The following is an 18212-nucleotide window of genomic DNA, read 5'->3' as shown; positions in this document are numbered from 1 at the left end:
AATTGCTGCAACAAAATATTGAGCAATATAATAGTAACAATAATGCAAAAAAAGTAACATTCACATTGTCGGGTAAGAGTATGTCTATCAGACAATGCTTTGACTCTGAGGTTGAATACGGAGTCATCAGTTAACTTCTTATTTGGTTTTTTTCCCAAAGTCTCAAAAAATAGACAACTAATATTTATAAATAAAAATGAAAGATAATTTCAAAAAACAGATCATGCCAAATCTTATAGACAACAGAAAAAGAAGAAATACTTCAAAATCATTCTACTTCATCTAGATACACCCGATATTAAAATTGGAAAAAATATATTATTATAAAGGGAAATTACAAACATATTTCACTTATAAATGAGATGTAATATTGTAAACAACATATTAACAAGTTGAATTAAAAATTAATGGTCAAGTCACATACTCTGGTCAAAATTAAATCCAATTTATGTGAGAATTAGTCATTTTTTTTTCCCCTTTTCCTTTCCTTTATCCCCTCCCTCCTTCTCTGTCTGCTCTCCCCTTCCCCCATGCCTTACCGTGTCACTTTGTCCTTATATCAAAGTTGAAGACATAGGATTCATGCTTCACTAAGAATAATGTGTTTCACCTACACTCAGGTTAATACAAATGCTGCAAAATCACCATTTTTTTAATGGTTGAATAGTTTTCCGTGGTATACATATACCACTGCTTGCCAATCCATTCTTGGGTTGAGGGGCATTTAGGCTGTTTCCACATTTTAGTGAATATAAATTGAGCTGCAATAAACTAGTCTAGTACAAGTGTCTTTATAATAAAAGGTTTTATTTTCTTCTGGATAAATGCCCAGTAATGGAATTGCAGGATAAAATGGGAGGTCTTTAAGGTTTCTCCATACTTCCTTCCAAAAAGGTTGTATTAGTTTGCAATCCCACCAGCAGTGTCAAAGTGTTCCTTTCTCTCCACATCTGCGCCAACATCTCCAGTTTTGAGATTTTGTGATATGGGCTATTCTTGCTGGGGTTAGATGTTATCTCAGGGTGGCTTTAATTTGCATTTCTCTGATAATTAGGGATGATAAGCATTTTTTCATATGTTTGCTAGTCATTCATCTGTTCTTTGGAGAAGGTTCTCAACCACAAGACTCTTGGAAGTCATCAAAAAATACAGTAATGTTGCAGGATATAAAATCAATGTCCAAGTCAGTTGCCTTTGTATACGCCAACAGCAGCCAAGATGACAGGCTAATTAAGCATACAACTCCCTTCACCATAGCCCCAAAGAAAATGAAATACTTAGGAATATACCAAACAAAAGAGATAAAAGACCTCTATAAAGAAAATTATGAAACCCTAAGAAAGGAAATAACAGAGTACTTTAACAAATGGAAGAGTATACCATGCTCATGGTTGGGAAGAATCAGCATTGTTAAGATGTCTATGCTTTCCAGAGCAATCTACCAATTCAACACCATCCCTATTAAAATACCAACATCCTATTTTCAAGACTTGGAAAAAATGATTCTGCATTTTATATGGAACCAGAAAAAACCCCATCTGGCTAAGGCACTTCTTAGTAATAAAAACAGAGCTGGGGATATCACCATACCAGATTTTAGGCTGTACTACAGGCCATAGTGTCAAGATAGCATGGTACTGGCACAAAAATAGACACACAGACACATGGAATTGAATAGAAAACCAGGAAATGAAACTAACAACTTACAGTCACCTGATCTTCGATAAACCAAACAAGAATGTCTACTGGGGGAAAGACTCCCTATTCAATAAATGATGCTGGGAGAATTGGATATCTACATGTAAAAGACTGAAACTGGACGTGCACCTTTCTCCACTCACAAAAATTGATTCAAGATGGATAAAGGACTTAAATTTAAGGCATGAAACAATAAAAATCCTCAAAGAATAAAAAGGAAAAACACTGGAAAATATCAGCCTGGGGAAAGACTTTATGAGGAAGACTGCCATGGCAATAGCAACAATAGCAATAATACCCAATGGGAAAGGATATTTGCATATTTTGAATCCGACAAAAGCTTAGTAACTAGGATCTATACAGAGATTCAATTAATCCACAAGAAAAAAACCAACAATCCCGTACATTAATGGGGAAGAGAGATGAACAGAACCTTCTGTATTTTTTTCTTTTCGAGACAGAGTCTTACTGTGTTGCCTTTGGCAGAGTGCCATGGTGTCACAGGTCACAGCAACCTCAAACTCTTGGGCTTAAGCAATTCTCTTGTCTCAGCCTCCCAAGTAGCTGGGACTACAGGCACCCGCCACAATGCCCGGCTATTTTTTTGTTGCATTTGTCACTGTTGTTTATCTGGCCCAGACCGGGTTCGAACCCATCAGCCTTGGTGCATGTGGCTGGCACTGTAACCACTGTGCTACAGGCTCCAAGCTTTGTAAAGGGATTTTTAAAGACTAAATATCTTGCCCCTCATCAATTTTAATCCATCAAGTTCATCCATTTGAACATTTATTATTAGTTGGTAACCTATACAAAGGTAGAACTTTCCCCATTGTCCATTTATTTATTGATTTATTCCTTTATTATCAGTATTAAGTTCCTGGATTCTAACTTTACTTAATAAGCAAGCAGGCTCAAGCTGGTCCCTGTGTCCTTCTGACATGCTGTCACCATTTTCTGAGCATGTCCTTAGGTCCTGGCACTACAATATTCCAGCTATTCCTACTCCTTCCCTTTCCTAGCCCTGGATTCAGCCACTTCTCCAAGGAACCCTATTTTTCTCTTGGTGGAAATCTAGTAAAAGCTAAGCAATTTCTCAGTGGACAGAGCTAGGAAATATATGTACATATACACACAACTGCATTCACACCTATCTGCACACCTACATCACTGAAAACCATGCATTAGCACTGTTACACTAGCATAGGCCTAACATCACAGGGCTCACGCTAGTCTCCACCACTCTGCACATACAACACCACCCTTACTTATAAGCCTTCCACATGTAGGTCCCCAACAGCAAGAGACTTAGAATGAAGTATTCAGTTAGAGAAAAGGAGCCCAGTGATATCTCTAATACTCCCTGTACTACTCTATTATTATTCAGAGATAACAAAAATGATGCATAATAGTTTTTTAATACGCTCCTCCCCCAAAAAGGCTGTACCTGTTAAGGAATCAATTGTGTAAGAAGAAAAGTGAGTGGGAGGAAATGGAGAAAAGAACAGACGAAGGCAGGAAATGAAAAGTGCAAGAAATATTTCAAAGTCACCTGAGGCAGCCCTCCACAATCCACTCATAAATATTCTCTAGAAGATCTCTGATGATGAGAAATCCACTCTCTGCATGAACACCTACGATAATGTAAGTGTTCTAGGTCAGAGGGTTAATTTGCATATTTCAATAGGTCTTGAGAATAAGAAAGATCAACTTATGCTGATACGAAATTCACCGATGGTATTTGTTACTCAAGAACTCTACTTCTGTTTTGGGTTTAACATAGGATAATAAATTCCTTTTTCCACATAAAAGTACAAGTATCTAAAGCTAACTATCAGCCAGATGCAGTGGCTCATCCCTGTAATCCTTGCACTCTGGAGGCCAAGGCAGGCAGATTGCTTGCACTCAGGAGTTTGAGATCAGCCTAAGCAAGAGCAAGAGCAAGACCCTATTTCTACTAAAAATAAAAAAGTTAGCTGGATATTGTGGCAGGCACCTGTAGTCCTGAATGTTTGGGAAGCTGAGGCAGGATGATTGCCTAGGCCCCAAAGTTTGGGGTTGCTGTGAGCTTGATCATGCCATGGCATGTTATCCCAGAGAAAGAGTAAGATTTGGTTTTAAAACAAAAAATAAATAATAATAACAAAGTCAGCTATCAATCTGCTCTGTTTGGGTTTTCTCTTTCCTACCTAATCAATTCTATCTTCTTCACTAAGAACTCTAGTTCTTATTTCTTGGAAACACTCCAGTGCACCAATGGCCTATAGAAATAAATTATTAAAAGCACAAATCCAAAGACCAAAACCTAATAGTTAAGGAGAAAACCTTTAAGTTAAAAAGCTGCCAACAACAGATTCTGAGAATGTAAAGTAATAAACTGACAAATGTTCTTTATTTCCGAACTTTAAATGGAATTATTTACTTAATAATTACCACAAAATTTAGTTAAATCTATACTTATTCCAATTACTAGTATAAAACTTGAGTTTTTATTTAAATCTGCTTACTGGGAATAATGACGACAACTGGCTTGGTGCCTGTAGCTAAAGTGGCTAGGGCGCCAGCCACATATATCAGAGCTGGTGGATTCGAATCTAGCCTAGGCCTGCCAAATAACAATGGCAACTACAAGCAAAAAATAGCCAGGCATTGTGGCAGGCGCCTGTATTCCCAGCTACTTGGGAGGCTGAGGCAAGAGAATTGCAGATGCCCAGGAGTTGGAGGTTCCTGTGAGCTGCGATGCCACCGCACTCTACCCAGGGCTACAGCTTGAGGCTCTGTCTCAAATAAATAAATAAATAACAACCACTTTCTTGTGATGTAAAAATGTTTCTTTTAACAATGGCCCACATCACAAAATCTCAAAACTGCAGATGCTGGCATGGATGTGGAGAAAAAGAAACATTTTTACACTGCCTAAAGCTGGGGACCCGAATAACATCCCAGCTGGAAAAATCCACCATACTCAAGATAGTTTCTCAAAAGACTGTCCAAACAATGGACATCTATTCAGCCCGGCTGAATATATTTCCTGTCTTTATTTGTAATGCCAACTATGGTAACTAAATTAACCGATGAAATAGGTCAATTAGCTCTTGCCACAGTAAGCCTTTAATGCCAACTCACAAGCTGTCAATGCTCTAAATGCGGAATTTAGACAAGTCCTGAAAGCTATCTTAGAAAATGAAGCAGCCATTAATTGTTTACTTTTAAAACATAACACAGATATACAGAATTTAAAGGAATGTACTGTTTTAATTCATTGTTTTCTTGGTTACCTAATTATGGTTGGTTAAAAGCCTTAGTTATGAGTGTACGAATTATTCCTACTCTAGAATTGTTTGTTGTTGCATCCAATGTACTCCACGTTTTATGTCTCACTGCAACTGTTGTTCTCCTAGGTATCGTAAGATTAACTACTCAGGATCAGGAGCAGTCCAAAGTTCCATTTACCAGAGATCCTTACATCATCCTTCTCCAAGGAATCCCTAACTGTCCTCCTTGTTGTCATAGCCCAAAATCAGCAGTAAGCAGTTTGGAGAAAATCAATGACCCTTTTTCCCTAACAGCAGTTAGAGCTTAGTACTCGGAGAGAAAAAATTGATAGAGGGTTCTCTAATTCAGGGCTGGACAGAGACCTCCATTTTCCAGGCCTGAGCAAACAGAATTTTTTTCCAACCTGCATTCTCTGAACACATGAGATTTCATCTGGATGGCCCCTCCTGGACTGAAAAATATTCACTATGCTGCTTTGCTTGAGGCAGAACTATGAGGACCTAATTCATTTGCTAATACATTCATTCACTAATCAACATGCCAGGGATGTTTTTGTCTGCCACCTCCTCACCAAGTGTGATTTTTACACCTAAAATCTCCCTGTTTGCGCACAGGTATAAGAACCCTAGACAAAAGACCCACGCAGGTCTTCCCATTTGGGAATTTCTCCCCTTCCCTGCTGAGGCTTTGTTGCCCTTTTCTCTATGTACTCCTGTAAAATAAACTTTGTCCTGTCACTTAAAAAAAAAATATTGCTTATATATGTCATCTCTCTTTTTGTGTTTAATTATTCTTGTTCAATCTTGCCGGAATTTATTATTCTTATCAAGGAACCAACATTTGGTTTTGTTGGTCCTTTGTATTAATAACATTTAATTCTATTTCTGCTCTTTTAAAAGAATTATTTCCTTTCTGTTTTGTGTTTATTGTGTTTTTACTCTAAATTAGGTTAGACAGCATATTATGACAACTGTTTTTACTACGGACATTTGAAGCAACTGTAGTACTGTTTCTTCTGCTTTGTGCAAGTTTTGACACATAGTATATTATGTATTACTCACTGTCAAGTTTCCATTATAATTTTGTCTTGATCTGCGTATTATTTAGAAAAGTTAAAATTTCCAAATTTATGGAATTTTTATCTTACTAAGAACTGATAATTTGCATTAAGAACTGAGAACATGGCCTGTAAAACAGCAATTCTTAAATTTCAAGATTTACTTTATAGCCTAGTTAATGGCCTTTTTTTCTCTTCCTTTTCACACATGGTCCTTGTAAGTCTTAAAAGAATGTGTGTTCTCTAATATAGGGTTCTCTATACTTTTCTAAACGGTGCTGTACAAATATTCTACTTCTTTTCCTTTTAAAAGAGGGTCTCACTATGTCGTCTAGGCTAGAGTGATCATAGCTCACTATAGCTGAAACTCCTGGGCTGAAGCTATCCTCCCACCTTAGCCACACAAGTAGCTAAGACCATAAACCATGTCACCACCCACCACACCAGCTATGTTTTTTTTTTTTTTTTGGAGACAAAGTCTTACTAAGTCACCCTTAGCGTGCCATGACATCAAAGCTCACAGCAACCTCCAACTCGTGGGCTCAAGTGATTCTCTTGCCTCAGCGTCCCAAATAGCTAGGACTACAGGTGCTCACCACAACACCCGGCAGTTTTTAGAGACGAAGTCTGGCTCTTGCTCAGGCTAGTCACAAACCTACAACCGACGGACAATCCACCTGCCTTGACCTCCCAGAGTGTTAGACTTAGAGGTGTGACCCACTGAGGCTGGCCACACCAGCTAATTTTTAAATTTTTCTGTAGAGACAGTATGCTGCACTCAAACTCCTCAAGGGATCCTCTTGCTTGGCCTTCCAAAGTGCTGGAATTACAGACATGAGCTACCAAGCCCAGCCTGGATCTATTTCTTTAAAAATATTTTGTCTTCTTAAGCACCCCATGGACTTGTCAATTTCTCCTGATAATTCTATTCATTTTTGCTGAATATAACTTGAGGCTATTTTATTAGCTGCATACAAATCTTACAGCTGATATTGACATTAAAAAAAATTTGGGGGGCGGGGGGACAGAGTGTCACTATGTCACCTTTGATAGAGTGCCGTGGCGTCACACCTCACAGCAACTTCAAACTCTTGGGCTTAAGTGATTCTCTTGCCGCGGCCTCCCAAGTAGCTGGGACTACAAGTGCCCACCATAACACCTGGCTATTTTTCTGTTGCAGTTGTCATTACTGCTTAGCCCATCATAACGCCTGGCTATTTTTCTGTTGCAGTTGTCATTACTGCTTAACTGGCCCAGGCTGGGTTCGAACTCGCCAGCCTCAGTGTATGTGGCCGACGCCATTAATCACTGTGCTACGGGTGCTGAGCCTAGATTCTTTTTTTTTGAAGTCTCATAATTAAAAAGATAATTTTATTAAATGTGCAATTCTCGAAATTATATATTTCTTTTTTAGTTATGAAAACTCCTCCATCCTCATTCCACCCTGCTTTAAGCCCTTCCTCTAAACAAGGTATTATCCAAGTAGTATCAAGCTCAACAAAACCCACTATATATCCCAAAGTGGAGAAGATAGGAGGTCCTAAGGCCAAGTATGATAGGGTCATCACCCATACTATAAAGTGTTCATTAGCTAACTGATGCCAGAAAGACAAGGATGGAAATAGCTAATACACACACAATAAGGAAAGGAATTGGAATGGGCAGCCTGACAAGAGACTTTTACCATTTGTATCAATTTACATGTTCAGAGTGCCCACAAACTCTAAGAGAGCAGACCAAACCAAATGCGCAGAGAAAGCCTCTGCCAGGGCCTCCTCTCCCTATGACCCATCTCAGGAACATCAGGGAGTCGAAACAGCTTCACAGTTTCAGCTTCCCGACTGCTATCATATTTACCATCTTTATCATCACAGGCAAATGCTGGCAGAGGCCTTTTGGGGTGCCACAGTGAAGGTTGGAGACTCACACTGCACCTCCCACAGCTTGTCTCCTATGTCTACTTCAGCAATGTCAATAAAATGATCTTCTGATGCTGATGCCGGCATCTTCGGCATCATGGCTAAAACTGGGTGTCCTCACAGGCCAATCCAGCCTAGAAAAGCACCGAACACATACTACCACATCCCAAAGGCTGACCAAAGCATCTGCACTTCCTGTAGCAAAGTATTTCCCCATGAGGTTAAACTTCACACAGATGCAGTTAGAAGGATGGGCCTTGATGGACTGCACAGGCTTCAGTTCTGGGTAGCTGAGGATGTTGATATAACTGTTGCCATTTGTCAGGAAGAACACATTATAGTCATTGTTCCAACAGATTTCATTCACCTCAAACTTGGAACTGCTCTTTAGCTTTGGAATGTTGTGTCTTGGCATCAATAAAGGTCACCACATCATCCTTGTTGCCTACAGCAATGGTCTGCCTATTTGGACTCCAGGAGTTATTAATGCTCTCTCCTGGGAACCCAGATATAATCAGCAAGGTAATCTGTTTGCTCATAATCCTCCAGAATTTATTTTGTTACCTTTTAGTGTTCACAGTGGCAATGCATTTGGTAGTCCTCACATCCTACATGGGAATGGTTTTATCTCCAGATGCAGTAATAAAAAGGTCAGGATTACTTGAATGCTAACAAAGCTGGTTCACTCTATCCCCATGTCCCTGATAATTGTTTTCTTTGACCAACCATCCTTCTCCAGCAAGAAGACTCTGGCCATCTTATCAAAGGACCCTGAAGCTAAGTCTGTCACAGCTCCAGGCCACCAAGTGCACCTTGGAACTATGTGCTGGTAACTCTTATGTTTTGCTGTGGCCCTAGCATCGCACAGTTCCTACATCCCAAGCACATAGCACTGGCTGCTGCTCACTGAGCACCAGGGGGCCATAGCTGACACTTAAATTCGAAGTAGCAACGTCATTTGCTGAGATCCTGAAGGGCAGGGGAGGGGGGCAATAAGGATATAGATTTTCCTTATGTGTTCCCTGTGCAGTAACTCATTTCTTATTTTATTTTATTATTTTTTTATTTTAATAAGTCAAATACACATAGATCATGAATACATTTATGCATATGTGGGATACAATGTGCTGATTTTTTTTAATACAATCTGACATGGTTACATTAAACCAATCAACATAGCTTTCACCTCATTTACTTGATTATTGTGCCAAAACATCTATGTTCTACACTTCACAGATTTGACTTGTACCTTGTACCCTTGTCATATGCTCCATAGGTGTGGTCCTGCCTTTTACCCTCCCTCTGTCAAACCTCCCCACTCCCCTTCCTTCCTTATTTTATTTTTTTGAGACAGTCTCAAGCTGTCACCCTGGGTAAAGTACTATGGTGTCAAAGCTCACAGCAACCTCCAACTCCTGGGCTCAAGTGATCCTCTTGCCTCAGTTTTTCTATTTTTAGGAGAGATAGGGTCTCGCTTTTGCTTAGGCTCAGTAACTCATCTAAAAACCATGTTTAGGCTCGGTCCATAACACAGTGGTTATGGCGCCAGCCACATACAATGAGGCTGGCAGGTTCAAACCCAGCTTGGGTTTGCTGCACAACAATGACAACTGCAACAGAAAATAGCTGAGCATTGTGGCAGGTGCTGCAGTCCCAGCTACTTGGGAGGCTGAGGCAAGAGAATCGCTTAAGCCCAAGAGTTTGAGGTTGCTATGAGCTGTGACACCATTTTACTGAGGGTGACAAAGTGACACTCTGTCTCAAAAAAAAAAAAGCAAAAAAGTATGTTTATTAAGAATCTTCTAGTATTGTAGCAGCAATAAACTACAGACTGTATAACCAAACATACTATTGGAATCAAACATCTGTGTTAATTTCCTTTAAAATCTGTTTCACACGGATGAACCTTGAAAATACTATGTCAAGAGAAACCAGTCACAAAAAGACAAATAACCACATGATTCTACTTACATGAGGTCTGACAAGTTCACAAACTCATCCTAGAAAAAGTGCTGCATCCCTCATTGCTGAATATCACTACGATCACCTCCAGAGTGCTCCCTTGGGAAGCTGGGCACTAACACCAACACCTAGTCCACCTTTCAAAGAAGTTTGGAACTCTTTTTCCAGAATGGCCATCAGAGCTGTCGTTGTATGTACTTCAATGTCCTGAATGTCATCAAAATGTCTTTTTTTAAAAAATTTTTTCTGAGACACAGCCTATGTTCCATTGCCCAGACTAGAGTGCCATGGCCTTAGCCTAGCTCACATCAACCTCAAACTCCTGGGTTCAAGTGATACTCCTGCCTAAGCCCCCTGAGTAGGTGGAACTGCAGGTGCATGACCCCATACTTGGCTGATTTTTCTATTTTTAGTGTAGACTCTTGTTAAGACTGGTCTCAAAGTCCAAGATCTCAGCCTACCAGAGTGCAAGGACTACAGGTGTGAGCTACAAGGTCTTCCTTTCAATATTTCCTTTATCTTTCAGATAAAAATAAAGGTCATTAAGGGCCAAACTGGGTGAGCAGAGAGGGTATTCCAACAGTTATTTGTTTACTGGCTAAAAACTTCCTCACAGACAATGCCATGTGAGCTGGTGCATTGCCATGATGCAAGAGTCATGAGCTGTTCATAAAAAGTTAAGGTCGGCTTGGCGCCTATGGCTCAAGCGGCTAAGGCGCCAGCCACATACACCTAAGGTGGCGGGTTCGAATCCAGCCTGGGCCCGCCAAATAACAATAATGGCCACAACCAAAAAATAGCCGGGCATTGTGGCGGGCGTCTGTGGTCCCAGCTACTTGGGAGGCTGAGGCAGGAGACTCGCTTGAGCCCAGGAGTTGGAGGTTGCTGTGAGCAGTGGAGTCATGGCACTCTACCCAGGGGGACAGCTTGAGGCTCTGTCTCAAAAAAAAAAAAAAAAAAAAGTTAAGGTCATTTTCATCTAACTTTTTCATGTAGACTTTACATAGTAAATTTAGCTATATGTCCAGTTGGTACAAATTCATAATTAACATTCCCTCTGATTTCAAAAAAGGTTAGCAACATCATTTTGACTCTTGATGTGGACTGACTGAGCTTTTTTGGTCAAGAACTCGCTGACTTCCACTGTGCACTTTGACGCTCTCTTTCAGGGATGTATTGGTGAAACCAAATTACATCACCAGTGATAACACACCTCAAAACATTGTCTACCTCTCCAAAAGGTCTTGGCAAATCTGACTTTCCTTTCTGCCTTCGTTCATCAGTCAGCTCCTCCAGGATCATTTTTGCACATGCCTTTCTCATGTCAAGATTTTCAGTTAAGATTTTGCTATTTCTCTACCAATGCTTACTTGGTCTGTGATGCTTCTCAAAATCAGGTGCCAATTTTGACACATAATTCAATTAATTTTGACAACATTTTTGTCAGTACCTCTGGTTACTGGTTGCCCTGACCTCTCTTCATCAGTGATACTTTCTCTCCCCTCAGACAAATGTTTAATCCATTTGTACACTGCTGTTTTCTTCATGGCTTTATTGCCATGAACTTGGACTAACATGCCTCTGACCTCACTTCCACTCTTAAAAACACAATGAACAGGGCGGCGCCTGTGGCTCAAAGGAGTAGGGCTTTAGCCCCATATACCAGAGGTGGCGGGGTCAAACCCAGCCCCGGCCAGAAACTGCAAAAAAAAAAACACAATGAACAGCACTCAGCAAGATACCACCACACGCTGATACAAACACAGCTGTAAGACACTGATATACCAAGATTTATAAAATCGAACTAAGTTGTTTATATAGTGCTGCCAATATAAGTGCACAGCACCAAGTTCACAAACTTAATTGTCAGATCACATATTAGGTACTAAAATAATCAAATTCTTATAAACAGAAAGTAGGATGGTGTTTGGCAGAGTATGGAGAGAAAAGAAAATGGTGATGAGTTGTCTAAGGTATACAGTCATGCAAGATGAAAAACTTCTAGAAACGTATCATACAACAACACACATAGTTAACAATACTGTGATGTGACTTGGCTCCTGTAGCTCAGTGACTAGGGCAGTTTCAAGCCTGCCCAGGCCTGCTAAACAACAATGACAACTGCAACCAAAAAAAAAAAAAAAAAAGCCAGGCGTTGTGGCAGGTGCCTGTAGTCCCAGCTAGTCAGGAAGCTGAACCAAGAGGACTGTGTGAGCCCAAGAGTTTGAGGTTGCTGTGAGCTGTGAAGCGATGGCACTCTACTAAAGGGTGATAAAGTGAGAGTCTGTCTCAAAAAAATTAAAGACAATAAAATAAAATAAAAAGCTGGGCATGGTGGCATGTGCCAAAAGTCCCAGCTCCTTGAGAGGCTGAGATGGGAGGGTCACTTGAGCCAAGAAATTTGAAGTTGCACCACTCCAACCTGGGCAACAGAGTAAGAGCTTATCTTTGAAAACATTTTAAAAGAACATAAGGCTCAGCACAGTGGCTCATACCTGTAATCCCAGCACTCTGGGAAACCAAGACAAAAGGACTGTTTGAGCTCAAGAGGTCAAAATCAGCCTTAGCAAGAATGAGACCCATCTCTTAAAAATAGAAAAACTAGGCTCTATGCCTGTGGCTCAAGCAGCTAAGATGCCAGCCACATACACCTGAGCTGGCAGGTTCGAATCCAACCCGGGCCTGCCAAACAACAATGATGGCTGCAACCAAGAAACCTGTAATCCCAGTTACTTGGGAGGCAGAGGCAGAAGAATCACTTGAGCCCAGGAGTTGGAGGTTGCTGTGAGCTATGATGCCACAGCACTCTACCCAGGGTGACAGCTTGAGGCTCTATCTCAAAAAAAAAAAAAAAAGAAAAGAAAAGAAAAACTAGCTGATTGTTATGGCAGGCATCTGTACACCCAGCTACTCAGGAGGCTGAGGTAGGAGGATTGTTTGAACCCAAGAGTTTAAGGTTGCTGTAAGCTATGATGCCATAGCACTCTACCCAGGGCAACAGAGACTCCTTCTCAAAAAACAAAAACAAACAAAAAATCATAAACTAAAAAAGCCACAGGCGGTGCCTTGGCTCAGTGGGTAGGGCACCAGCCCCATGTACCAAAGGTGGCAGGTTCAAACCTGGCCTCGACTGAACTGCAACAACAACAAAAAAAATAGCCAGGAGTTATGGCGGGCGCCTATAGTCCCAGCTAGTTGGGAGGCTGAGGCAAGAGAATCACCTAAGCCTGAGAGCTGGAGGTTGCTGTGAGCTGTGACACCAAAGCACTCTACCGAGGGCGATAAAATGAGACTCTGTCTCTACAAAAAAAAAAAAAAAAGAAAAAGGAAAAGAAAATAGGGGGAAAAAACAGCCACTACCATCAAAGTTATTTATCAATTTTATACTAGTTTATATAGTATATAGTTTATACTATTTTTTTGTGACTTTGGAAAAACAAAAGAAAAAGTTAACTGATCAAAGTATTCTATAATAGACATACTTCTAACAATGTGAATGTTACTTTCTTTGCATTATTTCTATTATTATTGCTTAATAAAAAAAACTGAGTTTATAATAGGAAAATGCTTGCAATATCTTGCTAAGTAGGAAAAGAACAAATTACGATGTGCCAGATTCTAAGCTTGGTGAAGTTCTCAGCACTTTGGGAAGCCCAGACAGGAGGAATCCTTGAGGCTGTTAAGTTCAAGTCCAGCCTTATATGGTTGCTCTTATAAGTGCAACCATATAAGAGACCCAGTCTCAACCAAACCTATAAAAATTATCTGGACACAATGGCGTATGGCCTAGCTACTTTATTCCCAGCTGCAGTGAGCTATGATGGTGCCAATGCACTTGGCCTAAGTGACAGAGAAAAATAAAATAAAAATTCCACTTTTGAATTATGTGTATTTACTCAGAAGAATGCCCAAAGAATATGAATCCAAAAGTTATTTTTTGTTTTTAAACTGTGACTTATTTTCTCTTATACTTTCCTAAGTTTTCTGCAGTGAGTACATATACCACTTCTGTTATTTGAAGAGGAAAAAACCCAAACTCCAACAATAAATGTTTGGGGTTTTTTTTTCAGTCTTACTATGTTGCCCTCAGTAGAGTGCTGTGGCATCACAGCGCACAGCAACCTAACTCTTAGGCTTAAGCGATTCTCTTGCCTCAGCCTCCCAAGTAGCTAGGACTACAGACACCCACCACAATGCCCAGCTATTTTTTTGTTGCAGTTATTTAGCTGGCCAGGGCTGGGTTTGAACCTGCCACCCTTGCTATATGTGTCTGTCACCATAACCACTGTGCTACAGGCACCAAGTCGGTCACCAATAATGTTTTAAACAATACTTATAAAGACAATGTAATAATGTGGAAAGGAAATATACATACAGAGGTGCCAAAGAAATGGACACTCATGGTGAGAGATGTTGCCTATGCATCACCTTTCACAGCTGAGTTGAACTATGGCAGTGATGTGCGGCATGCTATCTGCACGCAAGGGCAAAGCTCAGACATGACTTATGATTGTCTTTTGTTACCAGAATATATCAATATTACAATCTCAATACAGTTTTCCCTTTCTTAAAATGTATGTGCATTTTTTGGTACCTTATGTATATGCATATATTGCATGCACACACATGATTACAATTATTTTATTTTATTATTATTTTTTTTTAGAGACAGAGCCTCACTTTGTCGCCCTTGGTAGAGTGCTGTGACATCACAGCTCACAGCAACCTCCAGCTCTTAGGCTTAAGCAATTCTCTTGCCTCAGCCTCCTGAGTAGCTGGGACTACAGGTACCTGCCACAACCCCCAGCTATTTTTTTTTTTTGCTGTTGCAGTTTGGCAGGGGCCGAGTTCAAACCCGATGCCCTTGGTATATGGGGCTGGTGCCCTACTCACTGAACCACAGGTGCCGCCCACAATTATTTCATTTATTTATTTTTTTGCAGTTTTGGGCCGGGGCTGGGTTTGAACCCACCACCTCCAGCATATGGGGCCACGCCCTACTTCTTTGAGCCAGAAGTGCCGCCTCAGTCACAATTATTTTAAAGAAAGGAAAATTATGCATAAAATAAGAATAGGAAATACAATGTAAAGCAAAATAATTGTGCTTGTGTTTGAAGGATGAAATAATTATGGGTAATTATTTTTTGTATTCTATGCCTTAAATTTGTCTTCAAAGACTGTTTATTACGTAATCAGGAGAAAATTACTGCATTTATCAACCCTTACTCCAATCCTTCCCTTTTCGCTGTATCCTGCCTCCTAAAACAAACCAAAAGCATACACATGCACACAATCCCGTGAGTACTTACATGGGCTTACATCTCTGTATCTGTTTCGATTTCTATTTTCTGGAAACTTGGCCACTCTATGAGGATAGTCATTGGACTCATTCCGAATTTCCTTAAAACAACAAAAATATACTTTAATATCCCTCTTAAATTTTATAAACAAAACATATTTTCTCAGCCAGTATAAAATAAAATGTATTAACCCTTTATGATACACTGAGTACTATGCAAAAGTGCTGTGTCCCTCAGTCCTTCAGTCCTCATGACACTCACAGAAATGGTGGGGCTCCCCATTTATTGTGTAAGGCATGACAGGCTTAAGGGCTTTCAAAGGTTAAACAATCCACCAAGGGTCATAAAGCTAGTGAGTGGCAGCCCCCAGTACTGAACCAAGGTCATCAGGCACTGAGGTCTTAAGGTCTTGATCTATTCAATGCTAATTAGGCTCTATTCAGGACCTATAGGCACTACACACTTCACCCAGCAGAACTAATGCAGTAGAGGTGACCACAACACATTCAAACTCTGATCAAATCCCTTATACCATCAACCTAAATTGCAGAGTTTCTACCATAATATTTTTACCTATTTCTTCACCTTCCTGCCATACCCTCTAATTTTTACTTTACTTTGAACCCAGAATATACTCAAATTTAACTCCTAGAACTGTAAGTGCTTAGCAACAATTAGTATTCCTGAGGCTCATTTTAGAACCCTGAGTACTCTGTGTTACACTTTGTTTTTTTTCCGTTTTCTTTTTTGTTTTATATTTTGAGACAGAGTCTCACTATGTCGCCTTTAGTAGAGTGCTATGGCATCACAGGTCACAGCAACCTCTGATTCCTGGGCTGAAGTGATCCTCTTGCCTCAGCCTCCCAAGTAGCTGGGACTACAGGTGCCTGCCACCATGCCTGGCTTTTTTTTTTTTTTTTTTTAGCTCAAAGACTTACTATAATAGCCTCCATTCCTAAGTCTGAGTTGCACATAAAGGGGGAATGCTCCTATGTTTGTAACTTAGGGACTGCCTATATACCATAGCAAACAGTTACTGCAAAAGAGGGAAGATCCCAAGTGCACTGGGAAGAATGGTAAATTAGAATTTACAAAACACAATAGAACAGACAAGTCCTTGTGGTTAAAAAATACATTCATAAGATAAATACATTTTATAGTCTCAGCTAATAATAAAAAGAACTCTTGGAGTGACCCTGTTCTCTCAAATCTCTAATCATACCATTTGGCTCCTTCCTTTAATTTCAGTGAACTTAGAAGACAAGAGCCCAGAGATGTGTGTGAGCTGCCAATTCCAATACTCTGGCTTTCTTACTAAAGGTCCCTGACTATACTTTCTGATTATAATGAGCCCAACTGAAACCTATTCTTCTCAGCCTCCTTTAGCTAAGAATGGTACTGTGACAGTCTGCCAACAGAGACTGTGTACTGATTACTCTTTCAGTGAGCCTTAAACTTTCTTTAGGCTCACAATGGCTCAAAACTGTCACCATTATACAAAATACATGCAAAGAGGACACAGTGTTCTGAACAACACAAATGAAATACCCCTCCTCCCCAAGAAAAAGAAAGAAACCCCATCCAAGCTAGATGCAGTGGCTCACACCTATAATCCCAGCACTCTGGGAGGCTGAGGTGTGTGGATCCCTTGATCTCAGGAGTTCAAGACCAGCTTGAGCAAGAGCAAGACCTCATCTCTACTAAAATAATAGGAAAAAAAAACTATTTGGGTGCTGTAGTGCATGCCTGTAGTCCCAGCTTCTTGGGAGGCTGAGGCAAGAGAATCACTTGAGCCCAAGAGTTTGAGGTTGCTGTGAGCTATGACATCAGACCATTCTGGGAGGGGTGTTTGTGTGTGTGTATGTGTATGTGTGTGTGTGTGTGTGAGAGAGAGAGAAATGAGACTGTCTCAAAAAAAAAAGGAAAACACACGATGCTAGGGAAACTGGATATTTACATACAAAGAGCAAAACTGAACCCTTATAGCATACACAAAATTAACTAAAAATGGAACAGAGACCTAAATGTAAGAACTGAAACTATGAAACACTGAGAAGAAAACACAGGGACTGAAAATCTTCATAAACTTGGATTTGTTGATGGTTTTTTTAATATGATACCAAAAAGCAAGGCAAAAAAAAATAACTTCATCAAAATCAAAAATTTTTATGCATCAAATGACACTATCAATAGAGTAAAAAGAAAATCAAAGAATACCTGCAAATCAAATATCTGACAGGGGATTAATATCAAACAAAAATGGGCAATGGACCTAAATAGACATTTCTCTAAAGAAGATTCACAAATGGCCAATATACACGTGAAAAATGAAGAAAAGATACTCAACATTCTTAGTTATTAGGGAATTGCAAACCTAAACCACAATGAGATACCACTTTATATATACTTGCATAACATAATCAAAACTGAGAAAATACTGAATATGGGATATGGAGAAATCCCTATACACTGCTGGTAGGAATGTAAAATGGCCCGCTGCTACAGAACAGTTTGGTGATTCCTTAAGATAAACCCAGAGGTGGGCACCTGGAGTCCCAGCTACTCAGGAGGCTGAAGTGAAGAGAACTGCTTGAACCCAGGAGGGATTCCAGGCTGCAGGGTGCTATGATTATCTAAGAGACTCCATCTCTTAAAAAAATAAAGCTAAACAGAATTAATATATAATACAGCAATTCCACTTTTAAGTTACATACCAAAAAGAACTGAAAGTAAAGACTCAAACAGATTACAGTATGTTAATAATCACTGCAGCATTTTTCACAATTTAAGCCAAAAGGTGGAAACAACTAAAGCTCTATCATCACACTAAAGGATAAACAGGCTCAGCACCTGTGGCTCACATACACCAGGGCTGGCAGGGTCGAATCGAGCCCAGGCCTGACAAACAATGACAACTACAACAAAAAATAGGCAGGCATTATGGCAGGTGCCTGTAGTCCCAGCTACTTGGGAGGCTGAGGCAAGAGAATCACTTAAGCCCAA

At 40.1% G+C, this 18212-nt stretch overlaps 1 protein-coding gene and 1 pseudogene across 1 annotated transcript in view; both read right to left on the bottom strand.

Annotated features, from left to right (window-relative positions):
* PTPN2 (protein tyrosine phosphatase, non-receptor type 2) overlaps positions 1-18212 on the bottom strand; it is a 77793-nt gene that overhangs the window by 28440 nt on the left and 31141 nt on the right. The window contains exon 2 of the mRNA XM_023519460.1: positions 15219-15309. Within this exon, the coding sequence (XP_023375228.1) occupies positions 15219-15309 (91 nt within the window). The remainder of the gene's footprint in view (positions 1-15218; positions 15310-18212) is intronic.
* Positions 7752-8974, bottom strand: LOC105888069 (annotated as a pseudogene).

This window comes from Otolemur garnettii, unplaced genomic scaffold, assembly GCF_000181295.1.
Source record: "Otolemur garnettii isolate 467f Iridium unplaced genomic scaffold, OtoGar3 scaffold00176, whole genome shotgun sequence".
Classification (NCBI taxonomy): Eukaryota; Metazoa; Chordata; class Mammalia; order Primates; family Galagidae; genus Otolemur; species Otolemur garnettii.
The sequence above is the reverse complement of the archived record's forward strand: the minus strand, read 5'-3'. Positions and strand labels throughout refer to the sequence as shown.